Below are 24,140 nucleotides of genomic sequence, written 5' to 3'. Positions count from 1 at the left end.
TTTTTTTTTTTTTTTTTTTTTTTTTTTTTTTTTTTTGAGACCGAGTCTCGCTCCGTCGCCCAGGCTGGAGTGCCGTGGCCGGATCTCAGCTCACTGCAAGCTCCGCCTCCCGGGTTCACGCCATTCTTCTGCCTCAGCCTCCCAAGTAGCTGGGACTATAGGCGCCCGCCACCTCGCCTGGCTAGTTTTTTGTATTTTTTTAGTAGAGGCGGGGTTTCACCGTGTTAGCCAGGATGGTCTCGATCTCCTGACCTCGTGATCCGCCCGTCTCGGCCTCCCAAAGTGCTGGGATTACAGGCGTGAGCCACCGCGCCCGGCCATATATTTCTCTTTTATTTTTATTTTATTTAATTTATTAATTTTTTAAAGACAGGGTCTCCCTCTGTCACCCAGGCCAGAGTATGGTGGTACGATCATAGCTCATTGCAGCCTTTATCTCCTGGGCTCAAGTGATCTTCCTGCCTTAGTCTCCTAAGTAGCTGGGACTACAGGTGTGCACCATTACACCCAGTGAATTTTTTTTTTTTTTTAGTAAAGTGTCACTCTGTCAACCAGGCTATGTGATATATATATATATATATATATATATTTTTTTTTTTTTTTCTTCTTCTTCTTATAACTTTTTTTTTTTTTTTTGTAGAGACAGGTGTCTCACTATGTTGCCTAGGCTGGGCTCCAGCTATCCTTCCCCGTCGGCCTCCCAAAATGCAGGGAACTCAGGTGTGAGCCACCACACCTAGCCAAAGGCTCTGTGATATATTTTAATATAGATTTTCAACATCAGATAGCTAGACAGTTGTGATGAACACTTGTTGAAATTTTTGTTTATTTTTAAAGTACATTTTCCTTCCACTTTAAATTAATTCTGCTTTTTGTTATCAATATTCACTTATTATAGGATAGACTGTGATTCTGTTACAGCTGAAAGCAGTAAGCACTGTTTTTGCTTTACCTAATTATTTTTTCAGCTTGTAAGGTAAAATCACTCCTTTTAGTAACATCAGTCTCATAACTCTTTTTGCTGGAAGCCTGAATACATTGTATTTTTCAGGTCTTTCTGTGGAATTTGGAACAATTCTAGTTTACACATGTGAGAAGAGTTGCTGGCCCCCAAATCATCAGATCCCCATGGAAGAATTTTGTATTATACAAGAAGACCCAGACGAATTATTGTTTAAGAGCACTTCCTTTTATTAATATAAATTAAAACAATTTTTATGTTCAAGTATGTGTGTATGTACCTTATTTTAACTTGCAAGTTATTAACCTCTGTTTTTCTGAGTTGCTTTTTGCCTTTGGGTGCTGGTGCCTGGGCTGGGGCTGGGCCAGGACCTCCTGACTGTGGGTTGGTCTGCCCTTCCAGGGTCCAGGGCCAGCTGTCCCAGTGGCAGCTAGGAAGGTAGCTCCTCTCTAGTCCAGAGGGCTAGTGTTGCTGGCACAGCCATCCTGGTGGGCATTCTAGTGGGGAGGGAGAGCAGCAAAAGAGCCAAGAGCAGTGGTCTGCCTCTTGTTTACACCTCTGACACCTGCACTCCAGTGCGCCCTATGCTATTTTTGGCACCTGATCAAGCCACTGAACCTGCTCTAGCTGCTGGAGGTTCTTGCTCTGTGACCCTGGCTGTTTAGACCTGCCCATGTTCATCAGCCCAGGTCCCCGCCCTCACCCACTCCCACCTTCTCCTCCTGTCGCATCCCAGGAAGGGGTCTTTACTCCGTTCTGGAGACTGTCCCTTTATCCAGCTGCTTTCCAGTCTCCCTTTTCTTTATTTTTAACATGATCGACCCCTTCCCTTCTTCAGCCCTGTAACAGCAGTATAAAAACACTCCCAGCCATGTTCAGACATGCTCTGCCTGTGTAGATAAGGATAATGAGGCCCAGGTGATCATGGGGTGGGCTTGTCTCTTACATTTAACATTATATTTGGAGCATTTTCCCATTAATATTTTCCCACAACATAATTTATAATTGCTGTATTTTAAAAATATATGTCAAAAGCTTTACACAATTTTTAGTCACTTGTTTTTTCCAAATTTTATTCCCATGATGGCCATCCCTATAGCTTAATTTATTTATTTATTAAATCAATGATAACTGCTACAGGACAGTTTTCTATAATTGGAATGAATGAGTCGAAAGTTGTGCACAATTTTAGGGTTTTTCTTTTTTTTTTTTTTTTGAGACAGGGTCTTGCTCTGTCTCTCAGGCTGAAGGGCAGTGGTAAAGTCATAGCTCACTGCAGCCTCAACCTCTCAGGCTTGAGTGATCCTCCTGCCTCAGCCTCCTGAGTAACCGGGATTACAAGTACAAGCCACCATACCTTCTAGAGAAGCTTTGCTTTGGAATCCTTACCTGGAGTGTGTGAGAGTGCTTGTTTCCCAATACCTTGTTAAGTGTTACTTGTTTTTTCTTTCTACCAGTTTAGTAGGTGAAAAACTTTTTTTTTTTTTTTTAAGACAGAGTCTTGCTCTATCGCCCAGGCTGGAGTGCAGTAGTGCGACCTCTGCCTCCCGGGTTCAAGCAATTCTCCTGCCTCAGCCTCCTGAGTAACAGGCTTGTGCCACCACGCCCAGCTGGGTTTTTTTTTTTAGACAGAGTCTGTTGCCCAGGCTGGAGTGCAGTGGCATGATCTCAGCTCACTGCAACCTCCGCCTCCTGGGTTCAGACAATTCACCTGCCTCTGCCTCAGCCTCCCCCTCCCGAGTAACTGGGATTACAGGCCCACGCCACCACGCCTGGCTAATTTTTGTATTTTTAATAGAGACTGGGGTTTCACCATGTCAGGCTGGTTTTGAACTCCTGACCTCGTGATCCGCCCGCCTCAGCCTCCCAAAGTGTTGGGATTACAGGCGTGAGCCACCGCGCCCGGCAGGTGAAAATCTTACCATTGTGCATGGTTTACATTTTGTTTTGTTTTTTGAGACGGAGTCTTGCTCTGTTACCCAGGCTGGAGTGCAGTGGCACGATCTTGGTTCACTGCAACCTCCACCTCCAGGGTTCAAGCAATTCTTTTGTGGTTTACATTTTAATACACTTATTGATCATATTGTCCAATTTTTTGTGAGTTTCCTGTTCACATCCTTTGCCTGTATTTTTTGGGGGGTGACCCTTGTTAATTTGTAAGAGCTCCTTACATATAGGGACATCAGTTTTCTAACCTGTAAGGAAGTCTTGGCTGGGAGTTGAAACCCCAGGCTAGAAGGCGACCCCTGGACTTTTTAGGTCTCATGGCAGGCCTATGCTGGTGTGGGAATAACACCACCGGTCTCAGCGGGAGGTCGCCAGCCCTTAGCAAGTGCCGGCTCGCCCCCGCGGGCTGCCGCACATCCCCGCGCACTGGGCCCCGCCTGTCTGCTGGGAGGCCGTAGTGCGCAGGAGCGGAAACCGGGCCGCCCTTCCCCCACCCGCTTCCGGCCGCGACTTGGTTCTCCCGCCTCCGCCTCCGCCGCGGCTCGTGGTTGTCCCGCCATGGCACTGTCGCGGGGGCTGCCCCGGGAGCTGGCTGAGGCGGTGGCCGGGGGCCGAGTGCTGGTGGTGGGGGCGGGCGGCATCGGCTGCGAGCTCCTCAAGAACCTCGTGCTCACCGGTTTCTCCCACATCGACCTGGTGAGGGCCGGGCACGCGCGGGTGAATGGCGGGCTGTGGTGCGGGGGCTGGAGTTCGGGGGTTCCGGGGCTCGAGGGGCTCAGAGGCTTAGGGCCAGGAGCCCAGGACCGGAGTTGCGGGGCGGGGGCAGGCTGAGAGGCCCGGGTTGTGGCCCCCCGCGGGAGGGGACTGTTCTTTGGGCACGGGGCGGGCCTCCGCTCCCTGGGCCGGCTCCGGACGCAGAGGAGGCCGCGGGCCCCCGCCTCCCCGGCATCGCCAATGTGTGGCGCTTCGAGGGCGTGAAGCCGCCTCGTATCCTCCCTTCAAAACAAATCCATGGGTGTTAGGAGATGCGGGAGAGGACTGAGTCCCTCGCGGATGTTGTGACTTTAATTTGGAGGTCCCCTTCCTAACTCCGAAGTAACGACCCGGGGCAGAGGATGGCGATGATAGCGACCAACGCGTCCCAAGCGCTGGTCACGAGAAGGTTTACACACGGAACGCGCTCCATCTTCACACCACCCGAGGAGTGCAACGCTATTTCTACCCTGCTTTATTTTTAACAGATGAGGAAAGGGAGACGCAATGGGGTTGAGTAACTTACCCTGAGTCTCGGAGCGAGTGGCAGGGCTCCCGCGGGCTGCGTGCCTGTCATTGCTCTCACAGTAGACGGTACACTGGCTTGTTTCATTAAAGACATTAGAATTGTGCCCTTTGCATTGGTGTACAGTGACAAGCCAGTGCTATTTTGAATCAAGTTATTTCTACTAATGCAAACTTTTTAGAGTTTGGAGATGTTACTGGCCCTTGGGTGTGTTAAAGTGTCTTAAGGGCTAGTAGAAACATGGAATGAACAAAAAAGTACAGATGGCCGACTGAATCATTGTTTCTTTCCTTTATATATTATGTATTTAACCAAAAATAAAACTTATGACACTTTTTTAACCATGTGGAAAAGTTTCCTTTCACATTTCTTAGGTTAATTAATAGTAAATGAAATTGTGTATGGATGAAGGCTTGAATCAAGGGAGGGAGCAAAAGTTCAATAAACGTTTGCCATGTATCATTTAAGAGAAAGAACACAACCTGGGCAACATAGAGAAACGCTGTCTCTACAAGAAAAGAAAATTAGCGGGGTGTGGTGGTGTGCGCCTGTGGTTCCAGCTCCCCAGGAGGCTGTGTCAGGAGGATCGCTTGAGCCTGGGAGATCGAGGCTGCAGTGAGCTGTGTTTGCACCACTGCACTCCAGCCTGGGCAACAGAGCGAGACCCTGTCTCAAAAAACAAAAACAACAGGACACAGTTAAATTTAATATTTTGTATTTGAAAGAGTAATTCGATTGAAAGAAATACTTGAATGTTTTTTGTTTTTTGAGACACGGTCTCGCCCTGTCCCCCAGGCTGGAGTGCAGTGGCCTGATCTCGGCTTACTGCAACCTCTGCCTCCCAGGCTCCAGTAATCTTTCCACCTCAGCCTCCGAGTAGCTGTAACTATGGGCATGCCCAGCTAATTTTAATTCGTCTATTTCTTGTAGCCACCAGGGTCTTACTATTTTGCTTAGGCTGATCTTGAACGCCTGGGCTCAAGCGATTCTCTCACTTCATCCTACCACAGTGTTGGGATTACAGGTGTGAGCCACCACTCCCGGCATAGAGAAATATTTTAATATATTTAGTGTTTACCTCGACAGCACATATAGTTTTAATAAATTCACATATTTTTATGGCATCCAAGGAATTTCCTGAAATATTTGCCAGGATGATTAAACAAACAAAATGTGCCATTCTTTCAAAGTATTTTTGAAGGTTATCTCTGACATTAAATCTAGATTCTTACATGCATTAAATTATTCTTTATCAGTTTAACAGTTTTAGTATGGCGGATTCGTAAAACGTTTTCTCCACTGATGTAGCAAATATCAGAAAAGTTCTGGATTATAGGTGCAGAGAGTAGTGATACAGCTCAAACATACCTAAACATTTGTTGTTTATCTGAGGTTTATGCGTTTGTAGATTGATCTGGATACTATTGATGTCAGCAACCTCAACAGACAGTTTTTGTTTCAAAAGAAACATGTTGGAAGATCAAAGGCACAGGTAACTATATTTCGCATACCATTTCTATAATTATTTGATGGAACATCTATTTGTGATACCAGATTAATCCTGCCTGTCCTATAGAAGGGAAAAAATGGGTGAAGCTCTCATTTCAGCTGAGAGATTGTGAAGGATAAAGATATATCAAGTAAAGGACTAAAGATTAAGCCCTCCTTTTTTGTTCTAAAAAGGAAATAATCCTGTGAATGGTGTAACTTTCATGGCCTCTTTATATTTCAGTTTCTAATGGTTTACTTAGGATGCACCTTGTGTTCCTGCACCCCCTAGAGGTTGACTACTGCTATGTTTGGGGGCTAGAGTAACCTTACGCTGCTGTCCTAGTTGAAACAAGACAGTTCCCCCGACCTTTGTTTAGTTTTTTTTTTTTAATGTTCCTTGGTGATTCAGAGTCTTAAAACATCTTTTCCCTTTGCCTGTCTCCCAACCTGTTTGGCAAACCCCCACTCGTTTCTCTTTTTCTTCTTTCATATTTTGGCTTCCTTCTCCAGGAGTACTTTCCTAAACCTTTTAGACTAAGTCGGGTTGGTTTTTCTCTCATAACAACCTTTACTTTTCCTATCATTTTCTTTTCTTTTTCTTTGAGATAGGGTCTCACTCTGTCGCCCCGAGCTGGAGTACAGTGATGCGGTCATGGCTCACTGCATCCTAGAATTCCTGGCTTCAAGGGATCCTCCCACATTGGCCTCCCAAGTGCTGGGATTACAGGCGTGAGCCACCATGCCTGGCCTTTTCCTATCATTTTCATGGCATTTATCAGAGTTTGTAGTTGAACTTAATCTGGATTACTATATGATTAATGTCTCTCTTACTTAACATGTACTTTGTATAGTTCCTGGTACATGCAAGATGCTCAGTAAATACTTGTTAAGTGAATGAATGAATGACACTTGGGTACGTCATGTTGTATTTTTGCTGAAGCTTGTCATTCATGTAGAAATGTGTTTGGTGGTACATGGGTTGGCGGGGGGCTCTCCGGTTATTTTAGAAGTATAAAAGTATAATTTTATAAGTGTAGCTTAACCCTAATGCAATTTGCTCACAATTTTGGATTTCTTTGGTGTTTAATATAAGTAAGGTACTATGTAAGTAGATAACAGCATTGTGGCTTCCAGGAGCAGATTTCAGATAGGAGCAGAAATATTGTAGTAATTCAGTGTTGTTTGTTTTTTCAGGTTGCCAAGGAAAGTGTACTACAGTTTTACCCGAAAGCTAATATCGTTGCCTACCATGACAGCATCATGAAGTATGCTTTAATGATTACATTGCAGAGTTGTGTAAAGAATAAGGGTTTTGTAAGCCAAATACATAGCTCAAAGTCATTCAACTTTAAAAAAAAAAATGATTTTTCTAGAATTATTAATCAGTGGTAGTTTCCGCTCACAAAGTGGCATTTTTTTTTACCAGTTCATAAATACATGGTTTGAATGATGTAGATAAGTGGTGAGATATTTTAATACTTTTAATAAGTAAGTTATTTGGAAATTTATGAAGACCTTATATGCTTGCCTTAAGTAAGAAGATATTTTAAACTATGAAATATCCTTATTTATGATGACTCAGACTTTTCTAAAGCATTTGCCTTTTTCTGTTTAAAAGGTTCCCTCCCAAAATCTGTTTATTATGACTGTGACTTCTGTAATATAACACTTGGAATTGTGGTAGGGCAGTAGTATTGACAGTACGTAAATATATTTATCTCAGTAAAGATAGAGTAAACATATAATTTTGGAGGTATTGGAGTAAAGGAACTGTGGGCTGAAATTGTCCTTTATCTGTGGTTGTTTAGCTCACAAGTAAATAGTATTAAAAATAATCCTTGTTTAAGGTACTAGAATTGAGGTACTTAACACTTTCTCAGGGCAGTTGTATCTCCGGATTTTTTGTGTGTGTGTGAGACGGAGTTTTGCTCTTATTGCCCAGGCTGGAGTATACTGGCATGATTTCGGCTCACTGTAACGTCCGGCTCCCAGGTTCAAGCGATTCTCCTGTCTCAGTCTCCTGAGTAGTTGGGATTACAGGCGCATGCCACCACACTCAGCTAATTTTTTGTATTTTTAGTCGGCAGGGTTTCACCATGTTGGCCAGGCTGGTCTCGAACTCCCAACCTCAGGTGATCCACCCACCTTAACCTCCCAAAGTGCAGGGATTACAGGCATGAGCGACTGCACCCAGCCTGTATCTGGCTTGTTTTTTAGTTTTTTACTCTGTGAACCTGCCTGTAGCCCTATAACCTCCTTACCCTGTGTTGCTTTCCCAGTGCTGCTAAAAGCAGAGACCCTAGGGGCCTGAACCCTGCCTGATCCTGACCATGTGAGGTGAAGTCAGAGGCCAGGCAGATCCTGGGAATGTGTTCTTTATGTGTTCCCAGGCACTTGCTGCCCAAAGAAGGCCTAGTGGGACTAGTGAAGTCGTGCCATCTTTCTGCCAGTTTGAGATCCTTCTCTTGTGCCCTAGGTAGCTGGCCAAAATGGATAGGAATTTGAGGGAAATAATTTCTTTAAAATCTGCTTATGTTTGGGAAGAGTCAAACCTTACTATCTATATGGCATATAATCCTAATATCAGTTTTGTTTACACTTACTATGTTTTTTTCAGAACTGTTTATTATACTGCAAAGATGATGTGGAAGGCTAGTTATTTTGGTGACATTTTTTTATTTTGTTTTGTAGTCCTGACTATAATGTGGAATTTTTTCGACAGTTTATACTGGTTATGAATGCGTTAGATAACAGAGGTGAGATTATGTTTATATATACTTTTAATTTCTCAGTATTTTCTCTCTCACATATCAAATTTGTTTACAAATTTAATATTTATTAGACTATTTACTTGTGATTTAGAACTTAAAAGACATAAGAGAAATGATGGAGTTTAAAGTTTGCCCATTGATTGCAGTTTTATATAGAAATGACTTATTCCAGGTGGGAATTTAGCTTTCATATTCTTTGCATTTCTACCAAAAGGTATAAATAGAAGTGAAGTGAAAAGCTCTCAAAAAGTGTGACTGGGGCTCGGCACAGTGGCTAACGCCTATAATCCCAGCACTTTGAGAGATCAAGTCAGGAGGATCACTTGAGGTCAGGAGTTTGAAACCAACCTGGCCAACATGGTGAAACCCCGTCTCTACCAAAAAACACAAAAATTGGTGTGGTGGCATGTGCCTGTAGTCCCAGGTTCTCCGGAGGCTGAGGTGGAAGAATCGCTTGAACCCAGGAGGCGGAGGTTGCAGTGAGCCTACATCACACCGCTGCGCTCCAGCCTTGGTGACAGAGTACAACCCTGTCTTAAAAAAAAAAAAAGAACAAGTATGGCTAGAGGGTGGGGTGTGGAATGCTTCAGTGATATTCTTTGCCTGCAGTTACTTCCACATGTAAAAGTATATCTATCAAGTGAGTTTGCAACAAATTGGGCCAGAAATACCTAAACAAAAAACAAGGAAAAGTCAAAATTATGTTTATATATTATTTAAGGCTTGGGGGTCTCACTGTTGCCCAGGCTAAAGTGCAGTGGTGTAATCATAACTCACTGAAGCCTTCAAATGGGCTCAAGTGATACTCTTACCTCAGCCTCTGCAGTAGCTACTCTGCAGGCATGTGCCACCACACCAGGCTAATTTTTTTTGTTTGTTTTTGTAGAGATGCAGTCTTGCTTTGTTGCCTGGGCTGGCCTCGAAGTCCTGGCTTCAAGCAGTCCTCCCACTTCAGCCTCTCAAAATGCTGAGATTCTGGGCATGAGCCACTGCTCCTGGCCTGAAATTACTCTTTTAACCTGACTCATCTTTTTTTCCTAGCCTTAAACTACTTTAATAGTTCCAAGTTGATATTCCACATTCTGCTTTCATTTCTATCATTTATTATCTGATAATTATATTAGAATAGTGGTGAGTTAAGGAACACCTTGAAACAGTGTTCTGTGTAAGGTACAGCGATAGAAGAGAAAGATGGCAGTTTGGATTTTTAAAATTGTGTGTTTCTGTGGGTACTTCTGGAAAAGATTTGTGATACAAATTCTATTTGATATTTTGTTAAGTGAATGTCTCTTAAATGTCTGTAATTAACAGTTGTATTTTTCTGGCCATAGCTATAAGAAAATTGTACAAAAAATGAAGCCAGTAAGATAGTTTTAGGTCTGTGTCATCCTAATTAAAGATAACTAATTTGTTTTTTTTTCCCCAAAAACTCATACTGTTTTTTTACTTCCAGCTGCCCGAAACCATGTTAATAGAATGTGCCTGGCAGCTGATGTTCCTCTTATTGAAAGTGGAACTGCTGGGTATCTTGGACAAGTAACTACTATCAAAAAGGTAAAGAAAAGTTTTGTTTTTTTAACTTCACAAATGTTTACTTGAGACCTTGGAGCAGTAGAAAATAAACTTCGTATTTATATAAAATGAGCAGGCGAACATCCAAAATGTAAGGGCTTTTCATGTAAAACTTAAAATGCAACCGGGTGCGGTGGCGCACGCCTGTAATCCCAGCACTTTGGGAGGCCAAGGTGGGTAGATCACCTGAGGTCAGGAGTTTGAGACCAGCTTGGCAAACGTGGTGAAACCCCATCTCTACTAAAAACACAAAAATTAACGGGGCATGGTGGCAGGCGCCTGTAATCCCAGCTACTTGGGAGGCTGAGCCAGGTGAATCACTTGAACCTGAGAGGCGGAGGTTGCAGTGAGCTGAGATTGCACCACTGCCCTCCAGCTTGGGCTACAGATCAAGACTCTGTCTCAGAAAACAAACTTAAAATGCTATAAAGGTGCCCAAAAGACTATGGGTGAGGAAATCTTTCAGCTCTGCCATTTTGCTTCATTTAACTTGTGTATTAAAATCCTTAAACTGATAAGCATGATATACCAGGCATCAAAAATTTCTTTTTGTCGACTGGGTGTGGTGTCTCACGCCTGTAATCTCCGCCCTTTGGGAGGCTGAGGCGGCTAGATCACTTGAGGTCAGGAGCTCAAGACCAGCCTGGCCAATGTAGTGAAACCACGTCTCTACAAAAAATAAAAAAATCGGCCGGGCGTGGTGGTGTGCACCTGTAATCCCAGCTACTTGGGAGGCTGAGGCAGGAGAATCACTTGAACCGAGGAGGCAGAGATTGCAGTGAGCCGTGATCACACCATTGCACTCCAGCCCGGGCAACAAGAGCGAAACTCCATCTCAAAAAAAAAAAAAAAAATTCTATTGTCTAAAAGAGTCTGGGCTTATAGAGTGGAAGGGAACTTTGAAAAGTTTTTAGTGGTGTATTTGTGAAGTATTTCAAACATTTAAATACAACTAGAGAATAGTAGAACAAAATACCTGTGTGCTCATACCTCAGTTTTGGTTCATTTATTTATTTGTGGTTTTTTTTTTTTGTTTGTTTGTTTGTTTGTTTGTTTTTGAGATGGAGTTTCACTCTTGTCGCCTAGGCTGGAGTGCAATGGCGCAATCTTGGCTCACCACAACCTCCGTCTCCCAGGTTCAAGCGATTCTTCTGCTTCAGTTTCCCGAGTAGCTGGGATTACAGGCATGCACCACCACGCCTGGCTAATTTTGTATTTTTAGTAGAGATGGGGTTTCTCTATGTTGTTCAGGCTGCTCTTGAACTCCTGACCTCAGGTGATCTGCCCACCTCGGCCTCCCAAAGTGCTGGGTTTACAGGTGTGAGCCACTGTGCCCAGTGCATACCTCAGTTTTTAAAACCTCAACACAGCTTCATTTGCTGTCCAGATATTTTTTCTTTCAGTTCTTTTAAGAAATCAAATACTGTAGATACATTTGAAGAGTTGTTTTCCACATTTTGAAACTATAGAGGCCGGGCGCGGTGGCTCAAGCCTGTAATCCCAGCACTTTGGGAGGCCGAGACGGGTGGATCACGAGGTCAGGAGATCGAGACCATCCTGGCTAACATGGTGAAACCCCGTCTCTACTAAAAAATACAAAAAACTAGCCGGGCGAGGTGGCAGGCGCCTGTAGTCCCAGCTACTCAGGAGGCTGAGGCAGGAGAATGGCGTAAACCCGGGAGGCGGAGCTTGCAGTGAGCTGAGATCCAGCCACTGCACTCCAGCCCGGGCGACAGAGCAAGACTCCGTCTCAAAAAAAAAAAAAAAAAAAAAAAAAAAAAAAAAAAAAAAAAAAGAAATTATAGAAAGAGAGTTATGTACTTAACATTTGCTGGTTGTGTCTAATATTTTTTTGGGAGCTTATTCATGTTAGAAATTGTCTTTATTTGTTTTAACTGTTAAATGTTATTCTTGGAACCTTATTCAATACCATTTTACAGAAGACTTGTGTATGTCAGTGTGTATTAAGTTGTTGAATAAGTGGAGGCCTTCAATATTTGTTGACAGATCAAGACGGAAGTTCTCTGCATTGCAATATGAATTTCATGACTGCTTGCCATTTGGCTACCCTCAAGAAAACATGTTGGAAGGCTGAGGGCATCAGAAATGGTGTTACAGAGAAAACTCTAAATCTGCTGCAATTAATTAATTAATTTATTTATTTATTTATTTATTTTTGAGACGGAGTCTCGCTCTGTCACCCAGGCTGGAGTGCAGTGGCCGGATCTCAACTCACTGCAAGCTCCGCCTCCCAGGTTTATGCCATTCTCCTGCCTCAGCCTCCCGAGTAGCTGGGACTACAGGTGCCCGCCACCTCGCCTGGCTAGTTTTTTCTATTTTTTAGTGGAGACGGGGTTTCACCATGTTAGCCAGGATGATCTTGATCTCCTGACCTTGTGATCTGCCCGTCTCAGCCTCCCAAAGTGCTGAGATTACAGGCGTGAGCCACCGCGCCCAGCCGCAATTTATATTAAAACAGTGTTTGAGAGTTTTGGTTCTTGAACAGTTAGTGTGGCTGATTTTTGCATTTTTGGTAGAGACGACGTTTTGCCATGTTAGCCAGGCTGGTCTCAAACTCCTGACCTCAGGTGATCCTCTTGCCTTGGCCTCCCAAAGTGCTGGGACTACAGGTATGAGCCACCACGCCTGGCCAGACGTTGCTTTTTATATCCTTGTTACTGTGATTCCGACACACCACTATGTATTAAGACTGAAGATGACTGGGCACGGTGGCTCATACCTGTAATCCCAGCACTTTGTGAGGCAGAGGCAGGCGGATAACCTAAGGTCGGGAGTTCGAGACCAGCCTGACCAACATAGAGAAACCCTATCTCTACTAAAAATAGAAAGTTAGCCAGGCGTGGTGGCTCACACCTGTAATCCCAGCACTTTGGGAGGCCAAGACAGGCGGATCACCTGAGGTAAGGAGTTGGAGCCATCCTGGCTAACATGGTGAAACCTCATCTCTGCTAAAAATACAAAATTAGCCGGGTGTGGTGGCATGCGCCTGTAATTCCAGCTACTCGGGAGGCTGAGGCACGAGAATCACTTGAACCCAGGAGGCGGAGGTTGTGGTGAGCCAAGATCACGCCATTGCACTCCAGCCTGGGCAACGAGCAAAACTCCGTCTCAAACAAAAAGAAAAAAAGAAAAGACTGAGGTTAGGAATATCTGAGATGATGAAAGATGATTCATTTGATAGTTGTCTCAGGTGTCATGTACTTCTTGCAAGGCATAAATTCCTTAAATTGTAATTTTTTTTTTTTTTTTTTTTTGAGACGGAGTCTTGCTCTGTCGCCTAGGCTGGAGTGCAGTGGCCGGATCTCAGCTCACTGCAAGCTCCGCCTCCCGGGTTTATGCCATTCTCCTGCCTCAGCCTCCCAAGTAGCTGGGACTACAGGCGCCCGCCACCTCGCCTGGCTAAATTTTTGTATTTTTTAGTAGAGACGGGGTTTCACCGGGTTAGCCAGGATGGTCTCGATCTCCTGACCTCGTGATCCGCCCAACTCGGCCTCCCAAAGTGCTGGGATTACAGGCTTGAGCCACCGCGCCCGGCCCTTAAATTGTAATTTTAAACTTGAATGTATATCAATAAAATGGGCTGGACTCAGTGGTTCACGCCTGTAATCCCAGCACTTTGGGAGACCGAGGCGGGTGAATCACATGAAGTCAGGAGTTCAAGACCAACCTGGCCAACATGGAAAAACCCCGTCTCTACTAAAAATATGAAAATTAGCTGGCAGTGATGATAGATGCCTGTAATCCCAGCTCTTTGGGAGCCTAAGGCAGGAGAATTGCTTGAACCTGGGAGCTGGAGGTTGCAGTGAGCCTAGATTACGCTGCTGTACTCCAGCCTGGGTGACAGCGAGACTCCGTCTCCTCCTTACGTATATCAATAAAATGAAGAGTATTTGGTTTAGTAATACCTAAGATTTTTCTGTGTAGGTAGATATATCTTGAAATTAATACTTTTGTTTACTTAATTTACAGGAAATGATAAGGATATGGCTGTATTCCCCAGTCCCACTTAGTTTTGCTCAAAAAAAGAAAAAAAAGAAAAATATAAGGAAACTGGGTGCTGGGCACGGTGGCTCACGCCTGTAATCCCAGCACTTTGGGATGCGGAGGCAGGTGGATCACACGAGATCAGGAGATCGAGACCATCCTGACTAACACAGTGAAACCCCGTCTCTACTAAAAATACAAAAAACTAGCCAGGCGTGGTGGCGGGCGCCTGTAGTCCCAGCTACTCGGAGGCTGAGGCGGGAGAATGGCGTGAACCCGGGAGGTGGAGCTTGCAGTGAGCCGAGATCGCGCCACCGCACTCCAGCCTGGGCGACAGAGCGAGACTCCGTCTCAAAAAAAAAAAAAAAAAAAAAAAAAAAGGAAATGGCTGCGAATAGTATTGAAATAACTTTTACAACTTTAAGAAACAATTTGTTGGAAAGCTGCTGTTTGTCTTTCTAGTAGTTTTTCTGTTTAGTGCGATCAAAGTAAACTCATATTTGACACTCAGGTGTAGTAATTTTTATTTTGGCTTGTAAGTCATGTTCACTGAGCCGGGAGTTGGGAGTCCAAGCACAGCCTTAGCTGTGACAGATTCAGTTAGCTTTTGTGTTAGTTTATCATAAAGTAAGGGTTTTGGAGTCACTAATATTTCAAAATGTCCTTGACGAGATAAAACCTAGTTGGAATATAGATGACTGAAGTGTTTATATTACCTTATAATGTTGAGAAACTGCTATCATGGAATAAAGATTTTTCTCATATCCTGACTTTGTAGGGTGTGACCGAGTGTTATGAATGTCATCCTAAGCCAACCCAGAGAACCTTTCCTGGCTGTACAATTCGTAACACACCTTCAGAACCTATACATTGCATCGTTTGGGCAAAGTACTTGTTCAAGTAAGAGTGTATCTATTTTTTGGCATGCTTTTCGGTACTGAGGATGGAAAATTGAGTCATTTTTATTTAATTACCTTGAAGAGATTGAACTTAAAATGTTTAAATATGGTGAAGGGATGCTTTAGTAGCTTTCTTGCGGTATTTCTTAGGTAAAATTCAGCTGGCCGGGTGCGGTGGTTCACACCTGTAATCCCAACACTTTGGGAGGCCGAGGTGATCGGATCACCTGAGCTCAGGAGTTCGAGACCAGCGTGGCCAACATGGCGAAACCCCATCTCTATTGAAAATACAAAAATTAGTTGGGCGTGATGGCAGGTGCCTGTAATCCAGCTGCTCAGGAGGCTGAGGCAGGAACCTTGCTTGAACCCGGGAGGTAGAGGTTGGAATGAGCCAAGATCACACAACTGCACTCCAGCTTGGCAACAGAGTGAGAATTTGTCTCAAAAAAATTAAATTTGGCCATGCCTGTTCAGGAAGTTTAGTCTTGTATTGGAGATAGCCATGTAACTAAGCGATAAAAATCTATGTATTTGGAAATGTGAACACATACTTAAAAATAACCCATTGGTTATAAAAGAAATCACAATGGAAGTTAAAAAATACCCTGTACTGATAATGATGAAAATGCTATACCTGAAACTTGTAGAAAGTATTGAATGTGGTGGTTGGCAAAAAGTTACAGATTTACATACATGAAGAAAGGCTGAACGTTAATTAGTAAATCTTTACTAAGAATCTTAAGTTGGAAAGTGAACCACAGAATACACTTTAAGAAATGAGAAGGATGCGGGCATGGTGGCTCATGCCTCTAATCTCAGCACTGTGGGAGGCCGAGGTAGGAGGATCAGTTGAGCCTGGGAGGTTAGGCTGCAGTGAGCCGAGATTGTGCCACTGCACTGCAGCCCAGGTTATAGTGAAATGCTGTCTTAAAATGAAAGAAAGAAAGATGAATGAGAAGGAAGAATATTAATTGAAGTAAGAGCCCATTCTTTTTTTTTTTTTTTTTTGAGACGGAGTCTCGCGCTGTGTCACCCAGGCTGGAGTGCAGTGGCGCGATCTCGGCTCACTGCAAGCTCCGCCTCCCAGGTTCACGCCATTCTCCTGCCTCAGCCTCCGAGTAGCTGGGACTACAGGCGCCCGGCTAGTTTTTTGTATTTTTAGTAGAGACGGGGTTTCACCATGTTAGCCAGGATGGTCTCGATCTCCTGACCTCGTGATCCACCCGCCTCGGCCTCCCAAAGTGCTGGGATTACAGGCTTGAGCCACCGCGCCCGGCCAAGAGCCCATTCTTGATGACAACATAGAAGAGCAGTGAGTGAGAACTAAATGGGGAACGTAGCACAGATTAAGTAAGTTATAAGAAAAAAAAAGGGATGATAAGACGATGCTAGTACATAAAAAATTTAAATGGTCTGGGTAAATATATTTTTAGAAACGTACTAAGTGTGCAGTGCGGTGGCTCAGGCCTACAATCCTAGCACTTTGGGAGGCTGAAGGTGGGTGGGTCACTTGAGGCCAGGAGTTCGAGAACAGCCTGGCCAACATGGTGAAACCCCGTCTTTACTATAAATACAAACGTTAGCCAGGCATGGTGGTGGGCGCCTGTAGTCCCAGCTACTTGGGAGACTGAACCATGAGAACCACTTGAACCCAGTGGGTGGAAATTGGGCCACTGCACTCCAGCGTGGGGGACAGCGTGAGACGATGTTTCAAAAAAAAAAACTGGAAAGAAAATAGAATGCCTGAATTTAGCACTATACCTTAGAGAAACATAAGTAGTTTAAATTCTTCTAAATAATGCACCAAACCTATGTTATTTTTAGATTCATTTCACCAAACTTGCAAGGAATGTATTACAATATTAGCTAAACTCTCCTTGAGAAGTCTTTAAAAGGGAATACTACTTAGCTCGTGTTATGAGGCTAGCAATGTCTTTGATAGCAAAACCTGTCAAGGCTATTATGGCATAAGAAAAAATTGTTAGTCTCACACATAAATAATCGATACAAAAACCCTATGTAAAATATTAGCATATCCTGGGGACGGGCGCAGTGGATTATGCCTGTAATCCCAGCACTTGGAAGCTGAAGTGGGTGGATCACCTGAGGTCAGGAGTTCAAGACCAGCTTGGCCAACATGGCGAAATGCCGTCTCTATTAAAAATAGAAAATTAGCCAGGCGTGGTGGCGGGCACCTGTAATCCCAGCTGCTTGGGAGGCTGAATCGCTTGAAGCTGGGAGGTGGAGACTGCAGTGAGCCAAGATCGCCCCACTGCACTCCAGCCTGGGCAACAGAGCAAGACTGCATCTCAAAAAAAAAAAAATCATATGGATCTAGAATCATATAAAATAAAATGTATATCTTGACCAAATGTGTTTATTCAGGAATACAAGCATGGTTTCAATTAGAAAATCTGTAAATGTCATTCACTCATTAGGAAATTAAAGAGAAACTATATAGTTTTCATAGATGTAGAAAAAAATTTGGTAAAATTTAGCAAACAGCCTTTCATGAGGAAAGTTTCTACTAAAACAGAAGTAAAACCTTCTTACTAAAATGAGAATGTCCTCAACCTGATAAAGGGGTATTTTTTAGAAACTTTCAGCAAACGTTGTCTTTAATTTTTGCACTCAGAATAGTATACGTAACAGTGTCAGCTTGATGTGTGTTCACAAAAACCACACTTGGAAACTTTATTTATTTGGCAAACATTTTTTTTCTTTGGGAGGCTGAGGTGGGTGGATCACTTGAGGCCAGGAGTTCAAGAACCACCTGGGCAACATGGCGAAACCCTGTCTGAGGTACAATAGGCCAGGCAAGGTGGCTCATGCCAGTAGTCCCAGCATTTTGGGAGGCTGAAGCAGGTGGTCAGGAGTTCAAGACTAGCCTGGCCAACATGGCAAAACCCCGTCTCTACAAAAAATACAAAAATTAGCCGGGTGTGATGGTGTAGAACCAATAGACCCACACACCTGTAGTCCCAGCTACTCGGGAGGCTGAGCCATGAGAGCCACTTGAACCCAGGAGGCGGAGGTTGAAGTGAGTGGAGATCGTGCTACTGCACTCCAGCCTGGGGGACAGAGGGAGATTGTGTCTCAGAAAAAGACAAAAAAAAAAATAATGTGGCCGTGTGCAGTGACACACACCTGTAATCCCAGCCCTTTAGGAGGCCAAGGCAGGAGGATTGCTTGAGCCCAGCGTGTGGGCAACATAGTGAGACCCCATCACTACAAAAAATTTAAAAATCAGCCGTGCATGGTGGCACATGCCTGTGGTCCCAGCTACTTGGGAGGCTGAGGTGAGAGGATCACTTGAGCCTAGGGAGGTTGAGGCTGCAGTGAGCTGTAATCACACTACTGCACTCTAGCCTTAAGGGACAGTGAGACTGTCACACACAAAAAAAGATAATCTGGCAAAATTAATATGAGCAGCATTTTTCACTCAAAGGGAAACCTAAATAGGCAATAAGCAAATTAAGTTATGTTTTAATCATAAGACTGACTTGGAAAATTAAGTATAAGGCCACAGTGAGATACAGGTGCTTCTCAGTATACTTCCTGATAAACTCATAAATAAAAAATATCGTTAAGTCAAAAATGCATTTTTTTTTTTTTGAGGTGGAGTTTCGCTCTTGTTGCCCAGACTGGAATGCAGTGCAACTGCAACCTCTGCATCCTGGGTTCAGGCGATTCTCCTGCTCAGCCTCTCGAATGGCTGGGATTACAGGCGCCTGCCACCACACCCAGCTAATATTTGTATTTTAGTAGATACAGGGTTTCACCATGTTGGCCAGGCTGATCTCCAACTCCTGACTTCAGGTGATCTACCTGCCTTGGCCTCCCAAGGTGTCGGTCATGTGTGAGCCTCCACGCCCAGACAAAAATGCATTTTAATATAACCTCAATAAACCTGTTGCAAAGTTGAAAAATCATAGGTGGAACCATTTTAAGTTAGGGGCTGTCTACTATTTTGCACTCACTAGTTGGCAAAGCATTAATTTTAGGAAGTGTTAACATGCCATTGTTGGGAGTGACTGTCAGAGCTTTGAAATTATAGTTGGGTGGGGGGTTTGTACAAAGGATTTCTGTAAGATAACTTTCATTAGTCATATATTTGAGGAAATACTGGAAACTTTTTTTTTTTTTTTTTTTGAGATGGAGTCTCGCTCTGTCACCCAGGCTGGAGTGCAGTGGCGCAATCTCAGCTCACTGCAACCTCCACCTCCCGGGTTCACGCCGTTCTTCTGCCTCAGCCTCCTGAGTAGCTGGGACCACAGGCACCTGCCACCACGCCTGGCTAATTTTTTTGTATTTTTAGTAGAGACAGGGTTTCACCGTGTCAGCCAGGATGGTCTCGATCTCCTGACCTCGTGATTCACCCACCTCGGCCTCCCAAAGTGCTGGGATTACAGGCGTGAGCTACCGCACCCAGCCTCACTGGAAACTTTTATACCCATGAGTTATTAAACAATTTTTAGGATAACTTTATTAATAAAAGAAAATCTCAGCTTAATACCTTCAAATTGTTTGTTAAGACTGTTCAGCAGTAAAGAGCCATTCTACCATGAAAAAAAGTTAATCTTGTTCATTGCTGAATTTCTATCCCCTAGATCAGGAATCTGCACCTGAAGGTATATAATAATGTTCGTTGAACAGGTAGCTGCAAGTGTCCTTCACAAACATTATTCTGGTGTTAGAATGTTATCCAGGTTGTAAGTGAAAACCACTCACCTGTTTCTTGAGCAGAGGTTTTAACATTGAAATGCGCAGAGCCTTGCTGATAGGAATGGATGTACATCTGCTAAAATTTAACCTTGCTTGCATTGCTGTTGAAATTGGGATGCAAGGTGTCCAAGCACATTGTGTTAAACTTTTAAGTTTATAGTCATTTATCAGTTGTTCACTCCTTTTTTTTTTTTTTTTTGAGATGGAGTCTCGCTGTGTCGCCCAGGCTGGAATGCAGTTGCGAGATCTCGGCTCACTGCAGTCTTCGCCTCCTGGGTTCAAGCGATTCTCTTGCCTCAGCTTCCCAAGTAGCTGCAATTACAGGCATGCACTACCATGCGTGGCTAATTTTTGTATTTTTAGTAGAGACGAGATTTCACCATGTTCGTCAGGCTGGTCTTGAACTCCTGACTTTGTGATCTGTCTGCCTCAGCCTCCCAAAGTGTTGGGATTAAAGGTGTGAGCCACTGCTCCCAACCAGTTGTTCAGTCTTTATATCTGCTAAATATTTGAAATATTATAAATTACATGTTCAGAATGCTTTGTTGTACATAAGTATTTACTATTCTTAAATTATAGCCAGTTGTTTGGGGAAGAAGATGCTGATCAAGAAGTATCTCCTGACAGAGCTGACCCTGAAGCTGCCTGTGAGTAAATTATTTGGCATATGTTTTATTAGAGACTATTATCTTTATTTTGTTGATTTAATTTTGGTAGCTTAAGGGAAAAAAAATAATTGCTATATGTGCTAGGTAATGTGTGTTTAACCTGTGTTATTTAATTTTTTTTTTTCCTCAGAGATGGAGTTTCACTCTTATTGCCCAGGCTGGAGTACAGTAGTGCGATCTCGGCTCACTGCAACCTCCGCCTCCTGGGTTCAAGCGATTCTCCTGCCTCAGGCTCCTGAGTAGCTGGGATTACAGGCACCTGCCACTGCGCCCAGCTAATTTTTGTATCTTTAGTAGAGACAGGGTTTCACCATGTTGGCCAGGTTGGTCTCGAACTCCTGACCTCAGGTGACCCACCCACCTCGGCCTCCCAAAGTGCTGGGATTACAGGCGTAAGTAAGCTGCCATACTTGGCCAAAACAATGTTTTACAAAAAAAATGTAATTCCATTTTACTGATGAGAAAATCAAGGTTAAGAGAAATTTCACAAGTCTAGTAAATAGAGCTGCAAGTTATTCCTAGATCTGATGATTGGTCTGTGCTTTTAACTGATTTGTGTAGCTTTCAGAAACTGAGGTACAATAGGCCAGGCAAGGTGGCTCATGCCAGTAGTCCCAGCATTTTGGGAGGCTGAAGCAGGTGGTCAGGAGTTCAAGACCAGCCTGGCCAACATGGCAAAACCCCGTCTCTACAAAAAATACAAAAATTAGCCGGGTGTGATGGTGTGCACCTGTAGTCCCAACTATTGGTGAGGCTAAGACGGGAAGATGGCTTGAGTCCAAGAGGTAGAAGCTGCAGTGAGCCGAGATCTTAATACTGCACTCCAACCTGGGTGACAGAGCGAGGCTTTGTCTCCAAAAACAAGAAAGAAAATTGGGATACAAAAAGATGCTGATGAATGTGTTATTTTTCTTTTTCCTTGAACTCAGAATGTGTTGCATTTGGGGATTTCCATGAGTGACTCTTTTTATTCCCAAAGGTGAGTGAAAGAGTTCAGTTCTACATTTATTACAGCTGAAAATAAAATAATGATTGTTTTATAGGGGAACCAACAGAAGCTGAAGCCAGAGCTAGAGCATCTAATGAAGATGGTGACATTAAACGTATTTCTACTAAGGAATGGGCTAAATCAACTGGATATGATCCGGTTAAACTTTTTACAAAGGTTAGATTTACTTTCTGTATAATCATGGATAGATGTATTGTTGTGCATAGATGTATTCTAGTTCTGCTTGTTTTAAAATAGTCCATAAAATTGAATTAAGCTTCTATGTATATGCCTTATGATGTCCTAATAAAATGGTTGATGCAGTCAGGATATGCAAGTTTTAAAATGTTACCATCTACACTAAATTTATCTGTATAACATCTAAATAGGACGTATAATTAGAGGCGGCTTGTATACCTTCTTGGTTGTCTTTCCTTCCCTCACTTTTTATAGAACTTCTTGGTTTTTCTGCTGCTTCTCATTTTCAGTTTTTTTTTTTGTTTTGAGACGGAGTCTCGCTCTTGTTGCCCAGGCTGGAGTGCAATGGCACGATTCCAGCTCACTGTAACCTCCGCCTCCTGGGTTCAAGCAATTCTCCTGCCTTAGCCTCCTGATAGCTGGGATTACAGATGTGCACCATCATGCCTGGCTAATTTTGTATTTTTAGTAGAAGCGGGTTTTCACCATGTTGGCCAGGCTGGTCATGAACTCCTGACCTCAAGTGATCTGCCCACCTTGGCCTCCCAAAGTGCTGGGATTATAGATGTGAGCCACCCCGCCTGGCTTCATGTTCACCTTTATTTCCTGCTCATGTATTTTATTAGCAATTTGACTGACATGTGTCCTAAATTACCCTTGAACCCTGTAGGCCCCTTGTTCTTGGTGAAATCCTTCTTCATCAGCATATATTATTTGCCTGTTGAATATTTCTAGAGAAATCTATGAGATTGTTTTTATTGGGTCTACATAATTATTGTTCATCTAGACCCTCAGGTCCATGTTTGGAAAGTTTTTTGTTCTGTCTTGACTCCCTAACAAGTTGTACATGTGTGGATTTTTTTGACTCTTTTTTCCCTCTTCGTGGAGAATGGGGTCTCACCATGTTACCCAGGCAGATCTCAAACTCCTGGTTTCAAGTCTCAAACTCCTGGGTTCAAGCTGTCCTCCAGCCTCTGCCTCCCTAAGTGCTAGGATTACAGGCATGAACCACTGAGCCTAGCCCCTAGCAAAGCTTATCACAGAGCTTAAAACTTTCTCAGCTCTTATCAAACTGAGTCAGTATTCTTGCAACTCTCACTAAGCAGATGACCTTAAGGATATAATAACTGGTTTGAAGCCATTGTACATGATTTACCTGTTGAGAGAATGATCCGCATCACCGAAAACTCAACCTTTTTCTTTCTACTGGAGAGAAACCACTTTTTCAGTCAAGGTTAACTCTTGCGTGTGGCTTTTTACTTTTCTTTTGTACCATTATTCAGACAGGATTTTCATCTCTACCCTGTGTCTTGGATCTTTTTTTTCTTGGTTTCTTTTGTCTGCTTTCTAGCATGCACAGGTTCTGCTGTCTTAAATGACATACTGCTCTCCCCAGCTTGTATTTAATCTCATTTCCCCAGTGGTAACAGAGGAAGAAAAGTCACATGTTGACTTTTTTTTTTTTTTTTTGAGAGAGAATCCTGCTCTGTCGCCCAGGCTGGAGTGCAGTGGCACGATCTCAGCTTGCTGCAACCTCTGCCTCCCGGGTCAAGCTATTTTCCTGCCTCAGCCTCCTGAGTAGCTGGGATTACAGGTGCCCGCCACCATGCCTGGCTAATTTTTGTATTTTTAGTAGATACGGGGTTTCGCCATAGTGGCCAGACTGGCCTTGAATTCCTGACCTCAGGTGATCTGCCCGCCTCGACCTCCCAAAGTGCTGGGATTATAGGCGTGAGCCACCGTGCCCAGCCTACAGATTGACTTTCTTATCCCTATTGCATTTATTTTCTCACTACAGCCCTTTTCTAAAACATGGTTGTATTAGTCAGAGTTCTCTAGAGGGACAGAGCTAATAGGATAGATATATATAAAGGGGAGTTGATTAAGTATTAATTCACACGATCACAAGGCCCCACAATAGGGCCGTCTGCAAGCTGAGGAGCAAGGAGAGCCAGTCTGAGTCTCAAAACTGAAGAATTTGGAGTCCGATGTTTGAGGGCAGGAAGCATCCAACATGGGAGAAAGATGTAGCCTGGGAGGCTAGGCCAGTCTAGTCTTTTCATGTTTTGCTGCCTTCTGTGTATTCTAGCCTCAGTGGCAGCTGATTAGATGGTGCCCACCCAGATTAAGAGTGGGTTTGTGTTTTCCAGTCCACTGACTCAAATGTTAATCTCTTTTGGCAACACCCTCACAGACACACCCAGGACCAGTACTTTGCATCCTTCAAACCAATCAGGTTGACACTCAGTATCATAATAGTTTTTATTTTTATTATACTTAAGATGCAGTAAACTTTGATATGGGCATCAGCAGTATCTTCCAAACTGGTATACTTATTTCCATTCCAATCTGAGCAACACTTGAATGCCAGAAAAATCTGAAGTGCATCCCCAATCTGTTGTTTAGCAGATAATTTTAAACATCTGTGTGCCAGACACTTACTTTAAGTACAGGGGATTTAGTTGTGAACAAGACAGAAGACAGAGTCCTTGCTCTTCAGAGGGAGTTCATAGTCAAGATGAGAAGTCAAACATTGAACAATAAATTTCAGCTTCAAAGTCTTAATGACATTAAGTTCAGAGACTTTGCAGCCCTTTAATAGTAATTTTCATCTAATGGACTCATCCCCTGGCCTG

General features: G+C 43.5%; 2 protein-coding genes across 4 annotated transcripts in view; both read left to right on the top strand.

The window, feature by feature from the left end:
• Positions 1 to 1,222, top strand: part of PDCD2L (programmed cell death 2 like) — a 24,299-nt gene extending 23,077 nt beyond the window's left edge. For both annotated transcript variants that reach the window (XM_025365952.1, XM_025365951.1), the window contains exon 7: positions 1,052 to 1,222. In XM_025365952.1, the coding sequence (XP_025221737.1) occupies positions 1,052 to 1,197 (146 nt within the window). In that variant the 3' untranslated portion in view covers positions 1,198 to 1,222. The remainder of the gene's footprint in view (positions 1 to 1,051) is intronic.
• A 2,176-nt stretch (positions 1,223 to 3,398) lies between these two features.
• The window catches only part of UBA2 (ubiquitin like modifier activating enzyme 2), a 43,934-nt gene continuing 23,192 nt past the window's right edge, over positions 3,399 to 24,140 (top strand). Inside the window, exons 1-8 of one of the 2 annotated variants that reach the window (XM_025367098.1) lie at positions 3,399 to 3,604; positions 5,596 to 5,679; positions 6,873 to 6,943; positions 8,370 to 8,434; positions 9,903 to 10,003; positions 14,805 to 14,926; positions 20,230 to 20,297; positions 21,362 to 21,483. In XM_025367098.1, the coding sequence (XP_025222883.1) occupies positions 3,467 to 3,604; positions 5,596 to 5,679; positions 6,873 to 6,943; positions 8,370 to 8,434; positions 9,903 to 10,003; positions 14,805 to 14,926; positions 20,230 to 20,297; positions 21,362 to 21,483 (771 nt within the window). In that variant the 5' untranslated portion in view covers positions 3,399 to 3,466. Of the gene's footprint in view, positions 3,605 to 3,908; positions 4,256 to 5,595; positions 5,680 to 6,872; positions 6,944 to 8,369; positions 8,435 to 9,902; positions 10,004 to 14,804; positions 14,927 to 20,229; positions 20,298 to 21,361; positions 21,484 to 24,140 lie in introns of those variants that run through there. The other variant, XM_025367099.1, reaches the window with a different exon arrangement.

This window comes from Theropithecus gelada, chromosome 19 (genome assembly GCF_003255815.1).
Source record: "Theropithecus gelada isolate Dixy chromosome 19, Tgel_1.0, whole genome shotgun sequence".
NCBI classification, from domain to species: domain Eukaryota; kingdom Metazoa; phylum Chordata; class Mammalia; order Primates; family Cercopithecidae; genus Theropithecus; species Theropithecus gelada.
This window is presented reverse-complemented; position numbering and strand designations above follow the sequence as displayed.